The 23,730-nt window shown below is 37.3% G+C and overlaps 2 protein-coding genes across 5 annotated transcripts in view; both read left to right on the top strand.

The window, feature by feature from the left end:
- The first annotated feature begins 202 nt into the window (after positions 1-202).
- LOC126368715 (chitin synthase chs-2-like) lies at positions 203-15,519 on the top strand. The gene is made up of 24 exons (XM_050012850.1): positions 203-370; positions 1,127-1,223; positions 2,631-2,875; positions 3,267-3,433; positions 3,513-3,846; positions 3,931-4,130; positions 4,269-4,584; positions 4,747-4,967; positions 5,042-5,124; positions 5,314-5,465; positions 5,677-5,939; positions 6,324-6,534; positions 6,909-7,109; positions 7,329-7,555; positions 8,179-8,346; positions 9,266-9,571; positions 10,164-10,393; positions 10,974-11,100; positions 11,534-11,686; positions 12,577-12,753; positions 13,428-13,595; positions 14,021-14,255; positions 14,822-14,982; positions 15,230-15,519. The coding sequence occupies exons 2-24, from the start codon at positions 1,138-1,140 to the stop codon at positions 15,374-15,376; spliced, it is 4,578 nt and encodes a 1,525-aa protein (XP_049868807.1). The 5' UTR covers positions 203-370; positions 1,127-1,137; the 3' UTR covers positions 15,377-15,519.
- Positions 15,520-15,952: 433 nt separating this feature from the next.
- LOC126368695 (chitin synthase chs-2) overlaps positions 15,953-23,730 on the top strand; it is a 29,405-nt gene continuing 21,627 nt past the window's right edge. For all 4 annotated transcript variants that reach the window (XM_050012820.1, XM_050012811.1, XM_050012839.1 and 1 more), the window contains exon 1: positions 15,953-16,086. The gene's annotated coding sequence lies outside the window, so the exon portion shown is untranslated. The remainder of the gene's footprint in view (positions 16,087-23,730) is intronic.

Here is a 23,730-nt window from a genome sequence, read left to right as displayed (position 1 = left end):
TACACCTATAATCCCTATAATCTAATTTACGGAGATCATTTTTTAAGATAATAGATCATAATTACCCATTTCCTGGGAAGTGATAGGGAATCACTGCAAGTAATAACCACTTGATTATTGATAAAATATGTACTTAATCAAGGCATGATAACGAGTGGCGGCTGGAAGGTAAGGTATTGAACATTAATTTTATTCAATCAACGAGCATGTTGTTGGTGTCCTAGCATTGTTTGGAGTGTCCGACTGATAAAACGAGCGAGTCACATTATTTCGATTTTAATCACATATTAATACTATTTGTGAAGTGGCGAAGAGTGCAACACTTGTGATTGTGACGGAAGTTTTTCGGAAAAGTCGGGATAAAGTTCCGGTAAGTTTTTAATTGCGATTTTTGTGACTAATATGTAATTACTAAATAACAAATTATATTTTATGCACATTAATATGCAGCTTTACAATGAAGATGTCCTAATTAAAACATTTTATTTATTTATTTAATCCAGGCAACTAAGGCCCACACAATATGGTCGTAAGGCCCAAAGTCCTTTTAAAATCCAAATCCCATTGTTTAACTATTGTGTCTGGAAATCCGGGCCTTACGAGGATATACCTTAACCTAAGAATACATACAATATTATAATTTATTATTAATAATAATAAAAAAGTTTATTTAGGTAAAATCTACGACACATATATACAACAAAATAATCAACATATTAATATATTATTTAATATTTTGTGTAGGTATATTTTATAATAATTGCCAGTAATCTCGAGGTTTCCACAATTTATTTCAGTGAGTTTTCCACTGAGACCTAGGTAACTAGAACGGATAAAATGACCATAAATGTTTTGTCCTCATGTTGATGCGTAGCACGGGACTTAAACATAGCTGGCGAGGAGTGGGTGTATAATATACTATACACCTCTGCCTACCCCTTCGGGGATACAAGCGTGATGCTATGTCGATGCAATAGGAAAGCGGGACGAGCGCGCTAGGGTGTGGGTTTTTGTATACGATGTCATTGTACCTATAACCAATACCATCGTGCCATATCTCAATATTTATTTTCGGTAGACGTCTACTAAAAGTAATTAAAGATAAATAAATAAATATTAATTTCAGTGCTGCAGGGAATGGCCGCCACCAAAGGTCGGCCGGATGACAGCGACCAGTCAGATTCGGAGTTCACTCCGCTTTACGATGATACAGAGGAAATACAGTATGTTACCTCGTTTTACTATATTTCTTACATACACACATAAAGAGTCACATTACACAGAAGTCTTCAATAACACAAGCAGCAGCTACATCAAACCCACATCCTCGAGAAATGCGTTTCGAAGACTTTGGATCTAACCTGTATTAGGCCGGTTTTTCCCTTTGCAAATGGATCGCTTCTCTAAGTAACATTACTGGGCACCCACAGGAATCTTGTTTGTTTTGTATCGGGTGCGAGCCCCCCATTTGTCACGTAGTTAATACTATCTGTGGCAAACCTGCAATAAGTCACGTATTATAAAAAAGGTTCGTTGGAGCTTTTGTGGAGGGTAGGCAGAGTCGAAATTATTATTTTGTCTTCAAGGCACTCGGTTTTCTTTTTGTAATAGGTGTTGCTTTGGCTTCGCCCACATAGTTAACGACAATTAAAATGTTACCCATTTCAGATAGACGTTACTGTCTCACCCAAATCTATATGATACCTATGTATATATATCCGTATGATACCACATGCATTAATGTTTAATATTTTACTATAGCTACCTACCTATCTACCTACGCATGTAGGTTTTCACGTTTTAAAAATACCTATATTGTTAAATGGAACTTTGGCTGATAGTCCGTGCATTCTAAAAAAAAATGTGTAGATAAACGAATCCTTGGCATTATATTCCATAATTTCATATAAAATATATTTTTATAACATCCTTAGTTACTTATCATTGTTAGCATCAAAAATAATTACATAATATACAATTTGAAATAATGTACGTATTACATTTCGATCAAGAATATGGAAATTGAAGGATTTAAATGCGTAGGTAGATACGTATTGTTTCCTTTGATGGGTAAAAGTAAAATAAGCATGCTGTGATTGCTAATACATATCTGATAGATACTCGACTTACGTGTTATATGGCGTTATCTTGATGTAGATATCATTGTTGCAACTAGTCGCAATAACATTAATGCCTGCTTTGTGAATAAATAAGTATTAAAAATGGAAGTACTTAAGTACCTATACTTTATCTTAGAAAATTGAACGTAATTATCTAAATCTGATTCTCTAATTGAAACGTGTTATAGAAAGTCAAATAGCGTAGCACAGTTGAAATGCTCAATTTAAAAATAATAATGCAATACTTTATTGATCTAACGAAACAACACAGGAACACAACTAAACAGTTGTACTAACGAAATCTACTTCGCCATGTTAGGCTTATGTAATGTTAAACATAAACTCGCGACTATATCCCAATTGGGGTAGTCAGAGATACATCTAACGAAAGATTACTACCCACACTTCACCGAGCTTTATGTTAGACCAACCACAACAAAGTTACCTAACTTCGTCAAATTCGAAAACCAGTTAAAAGTTATGCTAAAGTATTGACGTATTATTTCACAGTGAAAGAACAGCACAAGAGACGAAAGGATGGAATCTATTCAGAGAGATTCCCATCAAGAAGGAGAGTGGGTCGATGGCGGACACACAATGGATCGACACCAGCGTCAAGATACTTAAGCTTCTGGCCTACGTATTGACGTTTGCCTGTGTACTTGGGGCGGCAGTCATAGCTAAAGGAACCCTACTCTTCATCACGTCACAGTTAAAGAAAGGACGAAAAATCACGCATTGCAACAGAGCTTTAGGTACTTAAGGTTGTAAATAGTACTTATTACGCTTGACCCGCTAAAAGGGTTATTGGAAAGGATTCGCTATATGCTTAAATTGATAGGTTTTTTTCCATCGATGATAGATGTTTCTCAACAAGACCTACCAAAGTTATAAACAGTTGTTTACAAAACCATTAAACCTATGCGAATAAATGATTTGATTTTTTAAAGACACTATTTTTCATTTGGATATGAAATTGTAAACGTTGTCAGCAATAATGAGGAACCTAATTTTTTTCCGTGTAATATGCTTAACAGAGGAACGGGGTGTTCGGGCCTTGATACAAATAAGAAATTAGTTAGCATGTGGTTAGCATATCACATTTTCAATATACAATATAATAATTATATATAATCTTATCCACAGCTTTGGATCAGCAGTTCATAACAGTGCACACGCTAGACGAACGAGTGACATGGTTATGGGCCGCAATCATAGCGTTTGGTATCCCCGAAATCGGCGTATTCTTCCGATCTTGCAGGATTTGCTTCTTTAAGACCGTCAAGAAACCTACTACAATGCAATTCTTATATGTAAGTTTCTAAATCACACATTCATTTTGATGAGTTCTATTTTGTTGTGAAACTCAGTGGAAACCTGTTTTCTTTACAGGCTTTCATAGTAGATACCCTACATGCAGCAGGAATAGGGATGTTAGTGTTCATGGTTTTGCCCGAAATGGATGTGGTAAAGGGTGCCATGTTGATGAACGCAATGTGCATTGTCCCTGGCATTCTCACCATGTTCACCAGGGACTCAGGCGAATCTCGCTATACCACCAAAATACTGCTAGATGTGCTGGCTATATCTGCTCAAGTGACAGCGTTTGTAGTGTGGCCACTGCTACACAAAACAGCAAAACTATGGATCATCCCCTTTGCGTGTATATTCGTGTCTCTCGGCTGGTGGGAGAACTTTATCAGCTATGTTGACAAGGACTCTTCAAGTGAGTGTTTGATGATTTGATTTTTAAATTAGTGTAGTCCACACAAAAGCTTCGATTTATTTTTTTATTTATTTTTATATCCAGCAACCGTACAATACTTGGCTGAGTTGCGTGATGCTTTGAAGAAGACTCGTTACTATACGCAGAGGACCCTTTCAATCTGGAAAATTGTGGTTTTCACGGTGTGTGCCATAATCTCCCTCCATGTGCAAGAGGACAATCCGTTCGCCTTCTTTACGCATGTTTCATCTGCATTTGGCGAACGAAATTATACCGTCTACGAGGTTTGTACTTTGTGTGATTACTAAAACCGATAATAATAATAAATAATAAATATCGATGAAATTGTTTGGTATTTGGATCAAATTTATTATTCAAATATATTCTTAACCTAATTATAATCTTATATTCTTTTATGTCAGGTTCAAGCTATAATTCAAGACGCTTTCGATGGTTCACTAGAGTATGAGGTTACTGGCGGGACATTCATACTTCCCGTCAAATGGTCAACATCGTTATGGGTTGCTCTGATCCAAGTAGGCGCCTGTTACTTCTGTTTTGTATGCGCCAAATTCGCCTGCAAAATCCTCATACAAAACTTCAGCTTCACGTTAGCTTTGAGTTTAGTTGGACCGGTTACGATCAATTTGTTGGTTCTCTTATCCGGAATGAGGAGTGCGGATGCGTGCGCGTTCCATAGAACCATTCCGGACTACTTGTTCTTCGAAGTTCCTCCAGGTTTGTTTATTTACGTACATTGCATAAAGAGGCGGCACCGCTTATAAACAAACTGGAATATTCCAAAATCGTGACCAGAGCGGTCCTGGTGCCGTTTCTATGTGCATTAAGCTTGACGTTGAAAAGAAAGAAATACATTTACAAAATTATTTACATTTTCAGTGTATTTCATATGGCATTATGTTTGGCGAGAGTGTGCGTGGATCTGGGTGCTGTGGCTGGTGTCACAGGCGTGGATAACCGTGCATACGTGGCTGCCGCGGTGTGAGAGACTTGCCGCTACTGATAAGCTATTCTGTAAACCTTGGTACAGCGGACCTCTTATAGACCAGTCCCTGTTGTTGAACAGGAGTAAAGATGACGATATTGATATTTCTGTAGACGTAAGTGGAGGGATTGTGAGATTTTAATAAGGTTTGATGAAAAATTCTGAAGTAAAAAATAACTCCTTTTTCAGGATCTCAAAGATATTGACGACGATGATTCAATTGCAAATTCCGAAAAATTGAGAAATGCTAATCCATCGGATAGCATAACGAGGTAATAAGTTAAAATACTTGAAATTAAACGGAAGAAAGTACTTATTTACCTAATTTTATCTGCCTACTTTCTGGTAAAGTCCCGATAAACTCATTTCAATAAATTATCTATCGCATATCATTGTTGTGGGTAATAAAGTTATTGATAAAGTTGGACATACGTATTGATTGATTTTCCTTATGTGACTAGGATTTACATTTGTGCAACTATGTGGCACGAGACAAAGGATGAGATGATAGAGTTCTTAAAGTCTATCTTCCGGCTGGATGAGGATCAGAGCGCCAGGAGAGTAGCGCAGAAATATTTAGGTGTCGTCGACCCCGATTACTACGAAGTGGAAGGTAAATTGCAGGCACATACACCTAAAATTTTGAAAGATAAGATTTTCAGTCTACTATCTCAAAGATATAAATTATAGTACTTATTTGAGTAGGCAGACACGCAGTATCGACATTTTAGTTATATAAAATATGAAATACACCTATCTTCGTAATAATCAGTGAATGCACTTTGAAATCTAGGTTTTTGTCTAAGAGTCATACAATTTTCCAGCACACATATTCATGGACGACGCTTTCGAGGTATCCGACCACAGCGCCGAAGACTCGCAAGTGAACTATTTCGTCAAATGTCTAGTGGGCACGATAGATGAAGCAGCTTCAGAAGTGCATCTTACCAACGTCAGACTGCGTCCTCCTAAGAAGTATCCCACTCCTTACGGTGGCAAGCTAGTGTGGACGCTGCCAGGGAAAAATAAGATGATCTGCCATCTCAAGGACAAGTCCAAAATCAGACATAGGAAGCGATGGTCACAGGTATACAGATAGCACAGTGACTTTTTTTGGGTTCGTAACTTTAAAAAGAAAATAGATTTTAAACCTTTACAGGATCACTCTCGTAACTTGCATATTCTGTCATACGTTAAGCTATTTAGAAGAAAACAGCCTTTGCTGACAAATATGTAAATATAGATTACAATTTGTCTGGATCTGATTGTATTATATTAACTCGCATAAGCCATGTCAGGGGCCTTTGGCGGCTCAATCATAACCCTGACACCAGGGTTGAAGAGGCTGGTATTCCACCTCACAACCCACACGATAAGAAGAAAAAGAAATAAAATTAAGAAGATTTTTGTGAAGAGACATCTAGTTTATAATTTTCTTAAATCTACTACTATTCTACCATCCCTATCCCAGGTGATGTACATGTACTACTTCCTTGGCCACCGGCTGATGGACTTACCTCTATTAGTGGATCGCAAGGAAGTGATAGCCGAGAACACATACCTACTCGCCCTGGACGGTGACATCGACTTCAAGCCCTCCGCCGTCACGCTGCTTATCGACCTTATGAAGAAGAACAAGAACTTAGGCGCTGCTTGTGGGCGTATCCACCCTGTGGGATCTGGTGCGTTTTGAGGGTTGTGGAATGTATTATTTCGGTTATTCTTGTTTCGCGAAAGACAATTGTGCGAGTGATGTTATCATGCGACTGACATAGATACTACTACTGCTTCTACGAGTGTGCTATTTTGTAAACGGACGCAAAGAATAGAGTTGCCTTAATTACGAGAAGATTGCATATCTGGGGGGTTAAAAAGTCAACATCGAAGCAATTCATCTAAAAAAGCAATATTGCTATTTGACATTTGTGTGCGTCGCGCACTTATTTTTATATGCGCAAATGTCAAATTGCAATATTGCTTTTTTAGATGAATTACTTCGATATGGCGTTTTTAAACCAGAACTTATCAAAAATAACATATTATCTATTGTTTATAGGTTTCATGGCATGGTACCAGATCTTCGAATATGCCATAGGGCATTGGCTACAAAAGGCGACTGAACACATGATCGGATGCGTGCTCTGTAGTCCGGGATGCTTCTCTCTGTTCAGAGGGAAAGCTTTAATGGATGACAATGTGATGAAGAAGTACACTCTCACTTCGCACGAGGCTCGGCATTACGTACAGTACGATCAAGGTAAACGAATCATAAGCTCACGGCTAAATCCCAATTGGGGTAGTCAGAGGTACATCCTTCTACTGCTTTCTGTTAGACGGTAAAAGGATCATAATTTAATAATCATTGGATGTTCTCTATTCCATTATGATTTATGGCCTTAAAGACGTTTCAACCGAACTATAATTTGTTGGAGGGTGCTTCCTGAGATGTTATTCAATTATTCATATACTCTTTTAGGCGAAGACCGTTGGCTGTGCACATTGCTACTGCAGCGTGGATACCGTGTGGAGTATTCAGCCGCGTCGGATGCGTACACGCACTGTCCGGAGCAGTTTGACGAGTTCTTCAACCAGCGCCGGCGCTGGGTGCCGTCAACCATGGCTAATATCCTCGACCTACTGGTTGACTCCAAACACACCGTCAAAGCTAATGATAATATATCTACGCTTTATATCGTGTACCAGGTATAGAATTGAGTACTTTCTGACATGTTGGGCCATTATGAGGGTTGGGCTGATCCCCTGATAACACATTGGCCCTGATTCCTGCACACACCTCCTAATTTTATTTTAAGTTATACCTGTCACTTTCTTATCCGCCGAAAAGGAGAGGGACGGATGATTGCCAACAAGTCAATTTTAAAATGAATGATTATTCATTCTCCGTGCGAATAAAATAGGCATCTCTCTGGTATGGAATCCGTTTGACGTGCTGTCTACTTAATTCTGTCGGGTTATTGGCCGATGTAAAATTTTTAGACGGATGTTTTAGATTTCTGCTTAAAATTGACGTGTATTCCATAAATTTTATGCCTGTCGATTACCCGTCCCTTTCTTTTCAACGGATAAGAAAATGACAGGTATAACTTAAAATAAAATTAGATGGCGTCTGCAGGAATTAGCACCATTGTAAACTTTGCTTACGAGTCAAACGACACAAGTTTAGTTTGTTTAATTTTGATGCTAAACCTGAACAACTGAACTGTTTTATCCTTTATTCTCATTCACACTTTGAGTTTTTGCTTACAACGTTATTTAGTTACATTTTTGTTCTTTATATACAAACATTATAAACTATTGCTTTCCAGACGCTGTTAATGGTAGGCACGGTGCTCGGGCCCGGCACTATCTTCCTGATGTTGGTGGGCGCTATGAACGCCATCACTGGTATCAGCATCATGAACGCGCTGCTGTGGAACCTCATCCCTGTCGTCATCTTCATCACTGCTTGTATGACGTGCAAGTCTGAAATACAGGTAAATTACATTATTAAACACAGTTGACATAGTTGGCTCGCTCATAGACGGCGATACGGCTCATCAAGTCGGTCTAATAGAAAGGTCGGTTAGGTGTGGGTACGGTCACGAGCATTAATATGTATACACTTTGGTACCATGTCACATTAACTTTTTTGTCAAATAGAACTGTAAGTCTCACTAAATGTCAAATTTGTTAGTGCGACAGAGTCCTAAAGTGGGTACATTATATTGCGCATGACTGTATTTACGTGGACGTACCTCTAACTACCCCAATTGGGATATAGTCGTGAGCTTATTTTATGTTGTTACATTATTCAATAATTTATATTATCAAACGGCCTCCGTGGTCCAGTGGTTTGAGCGTTCGGCTCACGATCCGGAGGACCCGGGTTCATATCCCGGTGGGGACATATCACGAAAACCACTTTGTGATCTGTAGTTTGCTTAGGACTTTACAGGCTGATCACCAGATTGGATTGTCCGAAAGTAAGATGATCCGAGCTTCGAAAGGCACGTTAAGCCGTTGGTCCCGGTTACTACTTACTGATGCAAGTTAGTAGTCGTTACATGAGCCATGTCAGGGCCCTTTGGGCCATAGTAACCCTGACACCAGGATTCATGGGGTTGGTAATCCACCTCACAACCCTCTATTTTCCATTCGACCCGCAGATTTTGTCAAGTTGCGGTGAGTTCTTGTCAGCTGCGGTTTCGAATCCTGTTCGAGTTTACTCAGTTTCGACTAGCCTTTTTACTTAGTATCCCTTTATCATGCTAGATAATAGGTATATAGATAACAATAAGCATCACCATTCGGGTTTTTAAGCGTTGTATTTTGTACTATTTGCCCTTTTCTGTAAACGGTTTTTAGAACTGTACGGTTTTACACTAATAATTGAATTTGTTGCTTTATCCACAGTTGATGCTAGCAAACGTAATCACATGCTTGTACGCGATGTTGATGATGATGGTAATCGTCGGTATAGCGATGCAGATCGTGGAGGACGGCTGGCTGGCCCCTTCCAGTATCTTCACGGCAATTATCTTCGGCAGTTTCTTTATCACCGCCGCACTGCACCCGCAGGAGATGTACTGCTTGCTATATATTACTGTTTACTATATAACTATACCTAGCATGTACATGTTGCTGATTATTTACTCGCTGTGCAATTTGAATAACGTCTCGTGGGGCACCAGAGAAGTAGCACAGAAGAAAACTGCTAAGGTTAGTATTAGTACGTGTTTACTTTTTGCTGTTATTCCGAGAACACTACATCATCGTGATCCCTCTAGCATTATCCCGTTTTTCACAGGGTCCGCTAACCTAACCTGAAGATTTGATAGGTCCGGTTTTTTTACACAAGCGACTGAATGTCTGACCTTCCAACCTGCGAAGGGAAAAACAGACCAATACAAGTTAGGTCACGTCTTTCGAAAATGCATTTCTCGGGATACATTCCCTAAGGTTTTCACCGTTGAGCGTGTGATAGTCATTTATGATCCAAACATGAATTCGAAAGCAAATTCGACAATCATTGGTTTAGGCCTGTGCTGGATTCGAATCTGCGACAAAGTGAGAGGCAAGCGTTCTACCAACAGGGCTACCACTGGTCTACTCTACATATAAAAAACACACACTACACAAATACTTATCAATAATACTTATCTGAGTGCTCTAATAAATTCTTATCTGAACTGCGTTTCTTCGCCGTATTTTCATCACCTAAGGCATTTTATGTGGCTATTATTTTGTCTATTCTCATCTTCTTTTATGTCGCTCTTTTTTATTTAATTTACACCATCGTTTTTCATTTTAGGAAATGGAACAAGAGAAGAAAGATGCAGAGGAAGCGAAACAGAAGATGGAAAAACAGTCGATAATGAAGAAATTCGGAAGTACGGACGAGGAGAGTGGTAGTATGGAGATCGGCGTTGCTGGACTATTCAAATGCATGTGCTGCCTTAATCCTAACGACCACAAACAAGATCTACATCTTATACAAATCGCTCATTCTATTGAAAACCTCGAAAAGAAATTGGATTCTATGTAAGTGCTTTGTGTTATTTATTCTTTGCTTTAGTTAACTTTCTTTTTGGTCTCCATTATGATGTCAAATACGTTTCAAAAGTCGTTAAGCAAGTATTATCCCAGAAAACTCTATCCATTATGAAACATAGCGGTGTTCCTTTGCCTCGCGCTGTTGAATCGTGATGGCTACGCGCTCAAGAAGGATCGGATCGTCCTGTCGCGTTGATGCACTAATATGAACGCAGTTGGAGTTACCGGTAAGCATATTAGTGAGGACAGGTACACTCAGTTGGCACTATTGGAAGCACATTCGATGTGCATAGCTTTCGCGATAGCATCGCCGTGTACGTACCGCCTGACTCGCACTTCCAGGCTTATAGTCGTTACAAGTTACTAGCAGCTAAAGTGTTAAAGCAACTTACATTTGCTGTAATCCTTTCTTATAAAAAAAAACCCAAAGAAAACTGCCCAACTACTCGACCTAGAGTAGTTTCAGCTGTTAAGGCCATTCTAGTGGTCTAGTGTCGTTTCTAGGAGTACTACTAGCGCGTAGGTAATATTTTCTGTCATCTAATGATATAGAATTATTTGTGTTTAGTTATTCACCACCAGAAATCCCGGAGCCTTCGCAATTGCGCCGGCGGTCCTCAATGGGCCTCCGCGGAGACACGCTCCCAGTTTTGTCAGAATATGCACCCAGTGACGGCTCTACTGAAATACCGAGGGTAATTAAAAGTTATTGATAATGTTTCGATTGAAGATAAATCATCATATTGAATTCTTATATTAAAACACCATACTGTGCTTGTAAACTCGAAAAGTATTAGCTATGCGATTTTCTAAAGATAACTCCGTCGTTATCCGTTTATCGATGAACTGTCAACAACGGACTCTTCTCTATGCCTTCTAAGAAAACTGTATAATTTAAAGTAGTCTCAGCTCACACCGCCATAGGCGCTACTGTCGATTACGACATCTTAGGCTTAGAGAATCACACTGCTGAAACTTATATTTATGATCTGAAAGTAAGTCCATTGACTACCATATTATTATGAATTTCTAAAATGTGTCAAACAAACAAGTACTTCTTAGGATACAATTCTTAGTTAGAGCACTCGTTGTAATCTTGCCAATATAATACCCATAAAATATATACAGGAAGAGAGAGACGACCTGATAAACCCGTACTGGATAGAAGATCCGAGCCTGCTGAAGGGCGAGGTAGACTTCCTTACGACGGCTGAGACTGAGTTCTGGAAGGACCTGATCGACTCCTACCTTGAACCCATTGAAGAGGATAAGAAGGAACTGGTTAGTCCCTAGACACTACGTGTATTTTAATACAATTATTATTTTTTTTCCTTGGTAAATCAAATTATTTATTTGTTTTATTTTTTATATTATTTATTTCGGACTAAAATAATCCAGAAGTATTTAGGTAGTAAATAATATCTAATGAGATTCTAATATACTATTGTTAGTAAATGGTTCGTACAAAAGAAAAACAAAACAAAGAAACATTTTATTTAAATCTAAATCGACCAAAACAATGGTCATCCAGTATAACAAAATAAAACTGGATACTAACATAGTGTCATTTGTCATTAACACAGTTGGCTCAACCATTATAGACGGGGCGATATGGCTCACCATCTATCACGTTGGTCTAACAGAAAGCTGGATGAAGTGGGGGTACTTAACTTACTTCATCTTGTGATGGATGTACGACCTAATTATACCCCTATATAGTATATCGCCTAGCGCGAAAGAGACGAAAGATATGCCACTTTAGTGACGATCCCATATAGTCTCACTTATTGTAGTTACAATAGTAACTTCAAATACTTTATTGCACACAAAAAAAATATTTAAACATATATATTTATATTTTATACATATTTATTACATAACATTAAGCAAGGGTTGGAGCCTCTTTTAAGCAGACATTATGCATTAGGTGGCTCCGCTTTTCCATAACAATTTTATATTTGTACCTATTTTGATACATTACACTATCTTTATATTTGTAACAAAACTTCTCATTACTCAATTAGATAAATAAAGTTGACAGTAACTTTGTAAGCTTTGGGATGGTTTGGTTGAACATTGATGCTGGTTGTATATCATTGCTAACTATAACAGCTGGAGTACCGTTAGCGACGAGCGGACTCCTACACTAACCAAACCGTTTTCATCAACAGGAACGCATAAAAACGGACTTGAAGAAACTGCGTGACACTATGGTGTTTGCGTTCGTGATGGTGAACGCGCTGTTCGTGATCACTATCTTCCTGCTGCAGCTCAACCAGGACCAGCTGCACTTCCGCTGGCCGCTCGGGGAGAAGGTCGTCATCAGCTATGATGATGATATGAACGTTGTAAGTTTCTCCTTCTTTTCGTGTGGGCTGTGAGCTGCAATGACTGACCTCATCAACACTGGTGTCAGGGTTATTATTCAGCCGCCAAAGGACATGACTCATGTAACGAGAAACTATGATATCGTGCCATCCAAGGCACGTATTATCTTACTTTTGCACAATCGGGTGTTCAGTTGTCATGTCATGACCAAATTAGGATAAAAACTAGAAGCTTAAATGTAGGCGGCAGGACTGTTTAATGTTCCTAAATTTTGACAGTTCTCCATACTGTTCAGCTAAAATTAATGATAATTTGCTATAAAATGTGGAGCAACGTGGAGTGTACCCCGTCTGAAGGATGAGTTACGAAAAAGAAAAACAGCCAGTTGGAAAAAGTCAGTTTTGATTGAACATATGTTTTTTCTTAGTTTTCTTCTTTCCGATCTTTAGGGAGTGATGATTTTGCAGTTAAGCGCTGCGTCAAGGATTATAGTGTGAAAATATAACCAAAAAATATGTTTGTTGACTCAAATAACAGGGAACAGTCAAAATTTAAGAACACTTAACAGTAGCGACACCTGGTGGGAGAAGGTAGGGAGTTTTGTACTCCATTGGGGATTATTTGTATGGAGGGTGTGCTGTTACAGTATCTAGTTTAGTCGTGAGCTTATATTCTTATGTTATTTCACAAACAGGTGAACTTAGATCGCGAGCACCTCCAGCTGGAGCCCATCGGGTCTCTTTTCCTGATTTTCTTCGGCACAGTAATTCTTATCCAGTTCATTGCTATGCTGTTCCACCGGCTTGGAACCCTTACACATTTGCTGTCCACGGTGCAACTCAACTGGTACTTCACTAGGACAGTAAGTATATTTTATACTGTTTGAATTATAACGAGTATTTGGTAGAAATTATAGTCTAATATCGTAATCATAATTCAAATTAGAGTCAATTAAGAAAAAGTTGGCAAATGTTATAGCAGTGCTGCTTGTTGTCGATCGGAAAAACTTACGTTAATGTGGATAACTATTCGTTGGCAATTCACATATTGGAATTGTCTCGAAGGATTACTAAGCATATAGTTGTCTCCTTAGCGCATTATATAGATATTTCAAAAATTTACCTGCTTCAGAGGCCACCAAAATATTTTGTAGAGATGCAATTATACTTAAGGCTGATTTCTTAATAGTAAGATAGCGTCTATTCGTAGAACAAAGTGTTCCAAATTTGATTCTTCAAAATTTTGCTATTTCATTGAAAAATCAAGGCTTTATAATAAATTTTCCAGCCGGAAGAAATGTCAGACAGCGCGCTGATAGAGAAACACGCAGTACAGATAGCCAAAGACCTGCAGAGGCTGAATGACGACGACCTCAACAAGCGAGGTTTAAACAACGACCACGTGTCGCGACGTCGAACAATCAAAGATTTGGAACGAGGGAAGGAGAACAAACAGAATGTCACCAATCTGGACGTTAACTTCAAACGTAGACTCACTATCCTGCAAAATACTGCCGATCCAGGTATGATTTTATTCTTTACTACAGGGTTTTTATATCACGTTTTATTCATTAGTTATTGTAGACCGCTCGTGTTTTAAACAGCAATACCCCTGTTAATCAGAATTTCAAATTAAAACTGTTTTCTTTTTCAAACTATATCTTACCTGTTAGTTCAGTCGTAGAATAAAGAATAATATTTAGAACGGTAACTCTTCAACATAACATAAACAGCCTACATACGTCCCACTGCTGATCACAGGCCTCCCCTCAATCAACCAGACGAGGCATGGAGCATATCTTGACCACGCTGCTCCACTGCGGGTTGGTAACTCTCCGCCTCGTACCAATGCGTATCGGGCGCTAAATGAGAATTACCTCACCTCTGGATCTTACTTTAGTCCAAATGACTGCGCGCGCAGACTGTCTATGTCGTTCGCACTTACGCAATAATAATGAGATTTGTGTATGATGTTTGGGGCGTGTTTCAGTAAAACAAGAGTGAGCGAGAAAGCGATAGAACAGGAGAGAGAGAGAGAGCAAAGAAGAGCTTTATAATTTAAAATTATATTTGTCCTAATTCCAAACAGACGTTATAAAACGCGTGTCGTCACACATCCCGGGCAACGTGGCGCAGCGTCGGCAGACCCTGCGCGCGTTGATGACGCGGCGCGAGTCCGTGGCCGAGGCGCGCCGCTCGCAGATACAACGCAACTCCGTCACCGACCTCTACGACCACCCCAGGCACACGGTAACTATGTCATTCCATAGTTAAGACGTCTCGTCCTTAAGGACTCCGAAACCTAGGTAAAGTCGGGCACTTTCCCCAAGGAACATTTGGATTTCCTAATTCATCTGGGAAAATTAGATTAGATAGATGTTCGATAGAAGTATCTGATGATTTAGAATAGATATATTCTTTCGACATAAAGCTGAACGCTAAGTATTTCTAATATGTGTAATATGCGTGAATATCTGAAAGAGACTGTTATTTCCAGCTATCGGACATCCCAGGGCGCGCGTCAGTGACCGCGGCATACGTGAACAAGGCATACGAGCCCGCGGAAGACAGCGACGAAGACATCACTCCCTCGCCGCGCATGCCCCGGCGCAGCACCGTGCGCTTCAGAGACACTTACGCTTGATTACACCACGCAAAAAGTCGCATACAATCGACTATTATGTGAACTATCGTGCTCCATCACACCCACTTACGAAGCTTGTGTAACCCCGATTTCATTATGTTGATTGGATATATTGAAAAGAAATAAAGTTTTACGTAATGATCTGTAACGTATTTATTCTTCTATAACACGAAGGCATCAATTTCTTTAATAACTGCAGTTTAGTTTTCTGTCAATTATTCTTTTTTATTTTTAAGTTTTACACAACTTTTAAATCGACTGAACCAAACGACATTATAAAAACTTTTTTTTTTCAAATGAATTGTAACGTTATTATCCAAGGCATTTATTATCTGCATTCAACATTTCTTTCATACACGACCAAACAACTAAATATTCAACGTGAAGAAAAGCAGTAGCAAATAGCATTACGAATTTTCGTCACACGCAAACGCAAATGCAGACACGGATCTCGCTAGGAAACTCCAAATTTTATCGTTGTGGCGAGGTTCTCTCAGGTGAGTCAGTGGTAGAGTGAGGGGTCGCTACTTGGCCATAGACAGGCTGAGACTCGCGCAAGAGCAGTGAGCGCGCGGATACCACGCCGCCACGACGTGCGCCGCACCATGAACAAAAACGCGGCCTCGCGAGTGCATTTAACAAACTTAGTGAAGTGACACCACACGGATTTCACACTAAAACCCACCTGAATACCCCCAACACGACAATCGGTAAGTTAATAAAAATAGTCTAATAAATATTATTATAAGCAAGTTTTTACGACAGCTGACCTTTCAAACTTTTCGAGGCTGAGCACGATCAGCTGCGAAAGTATCAGCAGATTGTCAAAACTGAAATTGCATAATAGTTATTGTAACAATTATTCACGTTGTTGCCATATCTAGATATGGCATGATAAACTTTTGAAACTTAACAGCTTTCCCTTTCATAAGTTTCTAAAGTTTCACTGGAAGATTTTGTATGTCACTATAAAAGTAGGTTGAAATCGAAATTTAGCACTAAATCTCGTTATAATGTGTGAATTTTACAAATAAGTACAACAACTTTGAAACAACTACTTATAAGTAGTTATTCGCAATCATAAACAAAAGTGAATGTGGGCGCTGGTTGTATGGGAGAAGTAAGAATGTGAAACAAGGACGGGCGTAATTTCCTGAGCGTGAAGCTGGCGGCCTCTAAACAGCATATTGAGAGAAATGATTACCAACAAATGGGAAAACAATCGAGACAAGAGATCGACTGATAAAATATTCATTAGTTGTGTAATACCCAGAGCGCTAACCACATATATGCGTGATAAATTAGACTACTGGTATTTTAATAGTCACATTTTAGTTACCTACAATATAATGGTTGTAACACCGCCAGTCAACACATTGCCATGTGTACATTCTTGAGAATTCAATTGTAGTCATAACGCTACGAAATCACCGCAGCGTGGCGGCCCTAAGGCCTCGCTAGTATCCGGTTCCGGCCGAGGGTCGTTCTCACTCAAACAAGAACATTTTTTTATTTCCTACACTAATTAGACGCAATAATTAATAACCCGGATTGCAAATTCCCTGTGTAATATTACTGCCTAAATACGGGTATTTAATGACATATTTCAAAATTATTATGAAAGCACATAACATAGGCTATTGTGTGGCAGCAAGGTTTCGCACAAGTTTGATCCAATAACATTGTTCAGATTCAAGTCATTGACGGGTTGTAATTGTACCTATTTCATAGTCTCTCGTTGGGTAAACTTTCCCTTGCGTCTTATAAATCGGATCAAGGTCGTCCGAGCGATTTAGATATGGTTTTTATATTCGTTTTTAGTCGAGCATTGTATAATTTTGATCAATATTTCACGGTTCAATTCAACTTATACTTACTTACAAGGGGGATTATTCAGACCATAATAATAATTCTGAGTTAATATAACAAGAAGAATTTTGTCACAAAAGTATGGAATGGAAAATAATCTATTTATATTTTTACCTATATATATTTATGTTGTTCAATTCAATTTATATGCTATTTAATTAAAACTTTGACATGTTTGTAACATAAATAAAGTACCCACTACACAACTAACCTGTCAAAATTAAGTATTATTGTATTTTATAATTTCATATTGTATTACTCGTAAAAAAATGAATAAATAAACGGCATTCTGAGGAAATAAAAATATAACTAACCAGACCTTGAACGTCGAGTTGACCGGAAGAAAGTGGCATATAATTAACATGGAATACGCGTGTGAGTGCCTCTGAGAGAAGCCCAACATACACCCATATATACATTGATTCATACACCCACATGGACACCTGATCCGCTATCATTTGCGTACTTTCGATTCATCAAGTGAAACTGACTTCATGCCCATTGCTCATAGCTCTATGGTTAGCGACGGTGCATTCTTATCAACCACTAATTAATATTAAATACATAATGCGATTGCAACTTACGCTGCTGGATTTTGATTACGTAATATTTTTACGCATAAGGTCGTGTATGTGACTGTTTGAGGCTGCTATGAAGTTGATCAATCAATGCTAATCCATAGTGTAACAGATTTTAGAGACAGACTTCTGACCCATGTAGGCCCAGTGGCTGATAGGACTCTAGTTACAAAACAAACGAATACGAATCTACTCACTACTAATAAATATAGTTTATTGTAATAAAACTAATAAATTATCATACATTAATCTTTAAAAAAACGTAAGTTTAATTCGACAAATATTTTATAAAACATATTGTGACTGGTTATCTAGCATGTTTACATAAGGGGTATTTGACTAGGTCAAAAATAAATTATAAAATGCTAATCTAAAATGATCAGTCTAAGATGATCAAAACTCAATCTCAATTTACTTTTCGACTTATTTTCATATTTTTTTTATAAATTAAAGTAGGTAACGATGAGTACGAAGTTTGGTCGCTTTTATTGATGACGTCACAGAACAGTAGTCTTTCCAAAAAAACTCCAAAGAAAACTTTCGTATAAGAGTATCTCATTCGACTAGGTTGTCAAGTAGCCTATAGTACCCACTCAAATAGTCTAAAGACTATCTATATTATTTCTAACAACGAAATATGAGTAAGGCTTCAATTTATTACGGAAACCACAACAGCTAGTTTATAAATTATATTTTAATGTGTTAATTATTGCGTAATTGTAAGTTAATATGTTAATACGAAACAAAATTTTATAAATTGTAAAAAAAAGTCTCAATTTTTACCCGGATTTAAAGCAATAGAAGCGAGATTTTTTTTAGAAATCTATTTGGTTTATCATTTGTCCGGCTAGGTAGTTAATGCTATCTGCGACAAATAGGTCACGTCAATAAAAACAAAGGTTTATCCTATCCATCCTAAGACTCCAATAGCAAGCAAGGGAGTAGTTTTCTATGGACATGTGGCTCTGCCTGCCCCAACAGGAATTACAGGCGTGATTATGAGTCTGTATATATGTAAGTTTACACGTATAATAAGTTTTTATGATCAGCAAACGTTGTACGAATGTTGCCATTATTCGCGTCATAAACCGCCGTTATGACATTGGGTAATCAGTAAAAGTAACCGCAAATGCACTCAGCTGGTTTAATATTAAGTCGTTTTTAGAATTCTCATGGTCACAACACGTAATTGAAATAGAATTTTGAGAACGCAATGTGATGTATTTGCATATAAATTAGGCCGTTATGCTTTGGCTAGGAAGTTAAATAAAATCATTGTTGTGAACGAATTTGAATAATTAGTTATTTATTTAAGGATGCATATTTTATAGTGGGGTTAATATATCGTCCCTGACGTCGCAAACAGACGTATCTGCAATTTTCTGCTAAAATAAATTGTGTCTTATTGACAATAACATAAGGTGCAAATCAGATCCGCCAAAAAATTGAGATACGTCACTTTGCGACGTCAGGGACGATATAACATAAAATATCGAGACGGTCTCTTACGTGTTAAAAACATCGAAAAAACCTATCAATATTAATTACGGAAGTTCTAACTTGTACCTGAACGCGTAAGCAACAAGAATTGTTATTATAAAACAATATAAATGCATTTTTTTTTTGACGTGACTTATTGTAGATTTGCCGCAGATGGCATTAACTACTTGGCCGGACAAATGGGGAGCGCTGAAGGCTCTCACCCGAATATAAATGCAACAACCACACATGTAGTACATAATATAAACAGATAGGCCTTCGCTTATTTACAAAATAGGGGTAAACTAATATTTTAAAGCGTTTCGTGCAAGTCCGCATACTCCGCCTTTACTGATACAAAAGATTTCAACGCGCGCCCACGGCAGCCGCCGTGCTCCATATATACATAATCTGTACCATTCGCTAAGGCCAGCAAGGTAGTTTAATTGTATTAATTTTCCCTTTCAAGCGTTATATTAATATGGATCTAGTTCCACAAAGTAGGTGATAGTATAATTAGTTATTTTGTAGCTAGAACAGTAAGCATGTATACCTCTATAATCCTTACAAACTTAAATGAAACCAGTGAGAGTGACAGAGTTTTAGGAATTGATGACTTCTAGTTAGAATATTATTAAGAAAAACATAGGTATAGATGCCTATTCAAAATCGATTAATATATTTTGTATACAAGTGTATAAAAGTTTGTACAAGTTTATATAAAATTAGTTTTAAAAATTAGTTTTTATAAAAGTTAGTAGGTAGGTGGTATTTAGTTTAGTTTTAATAAATGAAATGAAAACTTAAAATACCATTTTCTACTGTTTTCATGACAGCTATTCAATTGGAGATAGTGTATAAAAGTTTGTACAAGTTTATATAAAATTAGTTTTAAAAATTAGTTTTTATAAAAGTTAGTAGGTAGGTGGTATTTAGTTTAGTTTTAATAAATGAAATGAAAACTTAAAATACCATTTTCTACTGTTTTCATGACAGCTATTCAATTGGAGATATCTATCGCCACTATAAATCCTCACAGTAATATTACAAAAACAGAAAACAACCAACAATGAACCATAAATATAACCATAACCATAGCTATCATCTACACTTTTTCCTAGGTGTAATATCTGTATTGTCATCGCAGGTACTATACAACTTTCTATTTCTCTCGGTGATTCTCGTTACCCCATCCGATCGATAGCTACGTAACGTCAATAAGCCCGTAAATAACGTATTGCAACGTCACTCCTGTGATTGGACATGTAATAATGCATGTTGGGTTGCTGCCACACGCCGACGCGGGGCGATTTTGTAGGCGTTTTAAAAATTGAAATGAAAATGAAAAATGTTTATTCTCTGAGACTATACTTACAGAAGAAACAAAATCGAAGACACAATATTGAATTCTGAGTGGATCAAGTGGAATTTTTCGTCGCAAAATTCATGTTTTTTTTTAGTATTTTAAAATTATTTTCAATTCTGTACTTTTGCGACGGCAAATTCCACTTGATATCTACTCAGAATCATGGTACGAATCATCCCTCAAAGTTTTCGTTAGGATGCCACTAACACCCTGTATAGGTACTAAGTAAAATGATAAATTGGGGCAATACTTACCCAAATGAACGTAGTAGAAAACATGATAATAAAATAAATAGTAATCAAAATTGACAGAATATAACTTGTGATCTTTTAAAACTAATTACTGGTATGATGACCAGTACTGAGAGTCATGAATCTTAATTAACAAGAACTAAAACTGGCAATATAATTGATATATAATATAATTTGTATACAATGTATTGTAGTGATAGTATTTGTATACGATATTATGACGCCCGGTTTCTCAGCTAGGGTCTACTGACCCAGAAATCATAAGTCAGATTTAGTTCTTGAGAATCAAGATTAATTTTATAGACAGTATCTTAAGTGACAGATTCTCCACCCATTACTTATAAGAAAACGTACCTGTGTAACGAATAAGTTACAACATTATTGTGAAATATCACAAACAAAGAAAAGTCCTACCTATATCACAAATTACCAATTAATAGAAAATAAATTAATTGCAAACTGTCATTTTATGTAAATAAATTTAAATGTTTTATTTTTGGAAAAATAACGTACATATTGAATTATACCCTAACCCTCCTTACATTAGTTTTCTTAAATAAAATCAGTGAAAGTATCTCTTCATTCAATATGGAAGAAAGTAATATATGTAAATGTATATGAATAACAGGTTAGTTATAATTCCATGGTCAGTGGGTGTAGGTGTTAGTTATAATTTATATCAGAAACTGGTAGTTAACACCTGGTCGTCGTACTGATTTGAAAATTTTCTTTTTCAGATAAATATTTTATACTAATTTTGAAATGCAAAAAAGTATAACTTTTTGAAACAACTTATTATGTTTTCGAGGAGTTATTTAAAGAAAGAAAGAAACATTTATTATGTTTTATTTTATTTATGTTTTATTCCGTGGGTATATTTTATTGGTAGCGAAATTTCGCTGGGTAAGAGCCGTCATCGCTCCCCATTTGTCCGGCCAGGTAGTGAATGCCATCCGAGGCAAGAACAATCAGTCAAGTTAAAAAACTCGCTAAACGCGTCGCTTATGACAATATGATAGATCTGCTCCACGCTTGGATTAACTTCTGGCACGGCAGACGATTCCTTACATTGATTTATGGCTCTTAAGACACTACCTTTGCTCATTTGTATGTAAAACACAATACAATAAAAAGTAAATCCAATAACTCTATCAAATATCAGCTGTTTCCTGAAATAAATCGTATTACTGTTACAAAATGGTGGCATGAAAGTTAGCTTGTTAGGTACGTTCTTATCACCTGTCAATAACGAAATTCTATTCACATCTCCGCATTAGTGAAGTCCGCAGGCTTAGTACCTAATTCCAATATAAGCTCAATACATACAGGCGGTACGGGGGGCATTCAAATATTTTGTTATGTTTGCACAAAAAAAACATCGCGGTGCGGTGCGTTTTCATATAAACTCCTACTTCTTGGACCGCGAAGATGAGCCCTCAGCGCCCCTAATTTTCCCGACCAAGTAATACCATCTAAGCAAACCTGCAATATACGTGAAAAAAGATCCCCTGTTGGGACGTGCCTGGAATGATATATTTAATCCCCCATCCAATTCCAAGAGTCCAGTTTTTCCAACGGGAAGTACACGGGTCTTGTGTACTTATAAACATAACATCACGCGTGTTTCACCAAAGGGGAAGACGGAGGTGTATAGTATATTATACACTTACTCCTCGCTAGCTATGATAGATAGCTAGATAAAATACTTTATTGAGCACAATGGATACAAAATACAGAGATAAGGACAGCATATACAGATAAGCACAACAGGCGGCCTTATTGCTCATTCAGAAATTTCTTCCAGGCAACCTTTGGGTACAGGAAATATATTTGTACAAGTATAATAATAGCGGGTTAGTGCATTCTAACAAAATAAATAATTAAAAGAACAACCTACATAAAATAAGTACATTTAACTACATATTGGTGCTAATTCCTGTAAATACCATCTAATTTTATTTTAGGTTATATCTGTCATTTTCTTATCCGCCGAAAAGGAAAGGGACGGGTAATCGACAAGCATAAAATTTATGGAACACACGTCAATTTTAAGCACAAATCTAAAACAACCGTCTAAAAATTCGCCCGGGTTATTCATTTATTTACTCATTCTTCCTAAAATTAAGAGCTGTCAATCATCCGTCCCTTTCCTTTTCGGCGGATAAGAAAATGACAGGTATAACTTAAAGTAAAATTAAAAGATGTCTGCAGGAATCGGGGCCAATGTTATTTTTATGTTTAAGTCCCATGTAATAAGGGGCGAGCCTATTGCTATTAACCGGGCACAACGTGATATCAATTATATATGATCAAAAAAATTATTCAAACTCAAGTCCAATTCAGTGATTTAGAGCCCGAACTGGGATTCAAACCCGCGACACTACGATGTAAATCACTCATGTGTAAGTGCTACGTATATCCTAAGTAGTTATTTATTTTGCCTCCGATCATGCATAGAGCAACTATCTTGTATTTATGAATTTCAAATTAACAACAACTTGCCTACTGGTAAGTATTTAGTAACACCCTAATTATATTTGACTCATTAATAGATTGCACGAAAAAAAGGCAGTAATTTAACAGCCAAGTGACTTTGTATAATTATAACAGGTATGACAACTGTTTTACAAATGAACAATCGAATTAGTCAACAGTTACCTAAGTTGTAGTAAGTTGATTTAGCACCAATTTGTTTAACTAGGTAGATGTAATAGCGTTTTCATAATAGCGTTCAGAAGCAATGTAGTCTCGCATGATCCCGCACTAAATATAAAGTTGAATAAAGAATTGTTATTGTTTATCAACTCGGGT

The sequence above is a fragment of the Pectinophora gossypiella genome, chromosome 1, assembly GCF_024362695.1.
Source record: "Pectinophora gossypiella chromosome 1, ilPecGoss1.1, whole genome shotgun sequence".
NCBI classification, from domain to species: Eukaryota; Metazoa; Arthropoda; class Insecta; order Lepidoptera; family Gelechiidae; genus Pectinophora; species Pectinophora gossypiella.
This window is presented reverse-complemented; position numbering and strand designations above follow the sequence as displayed.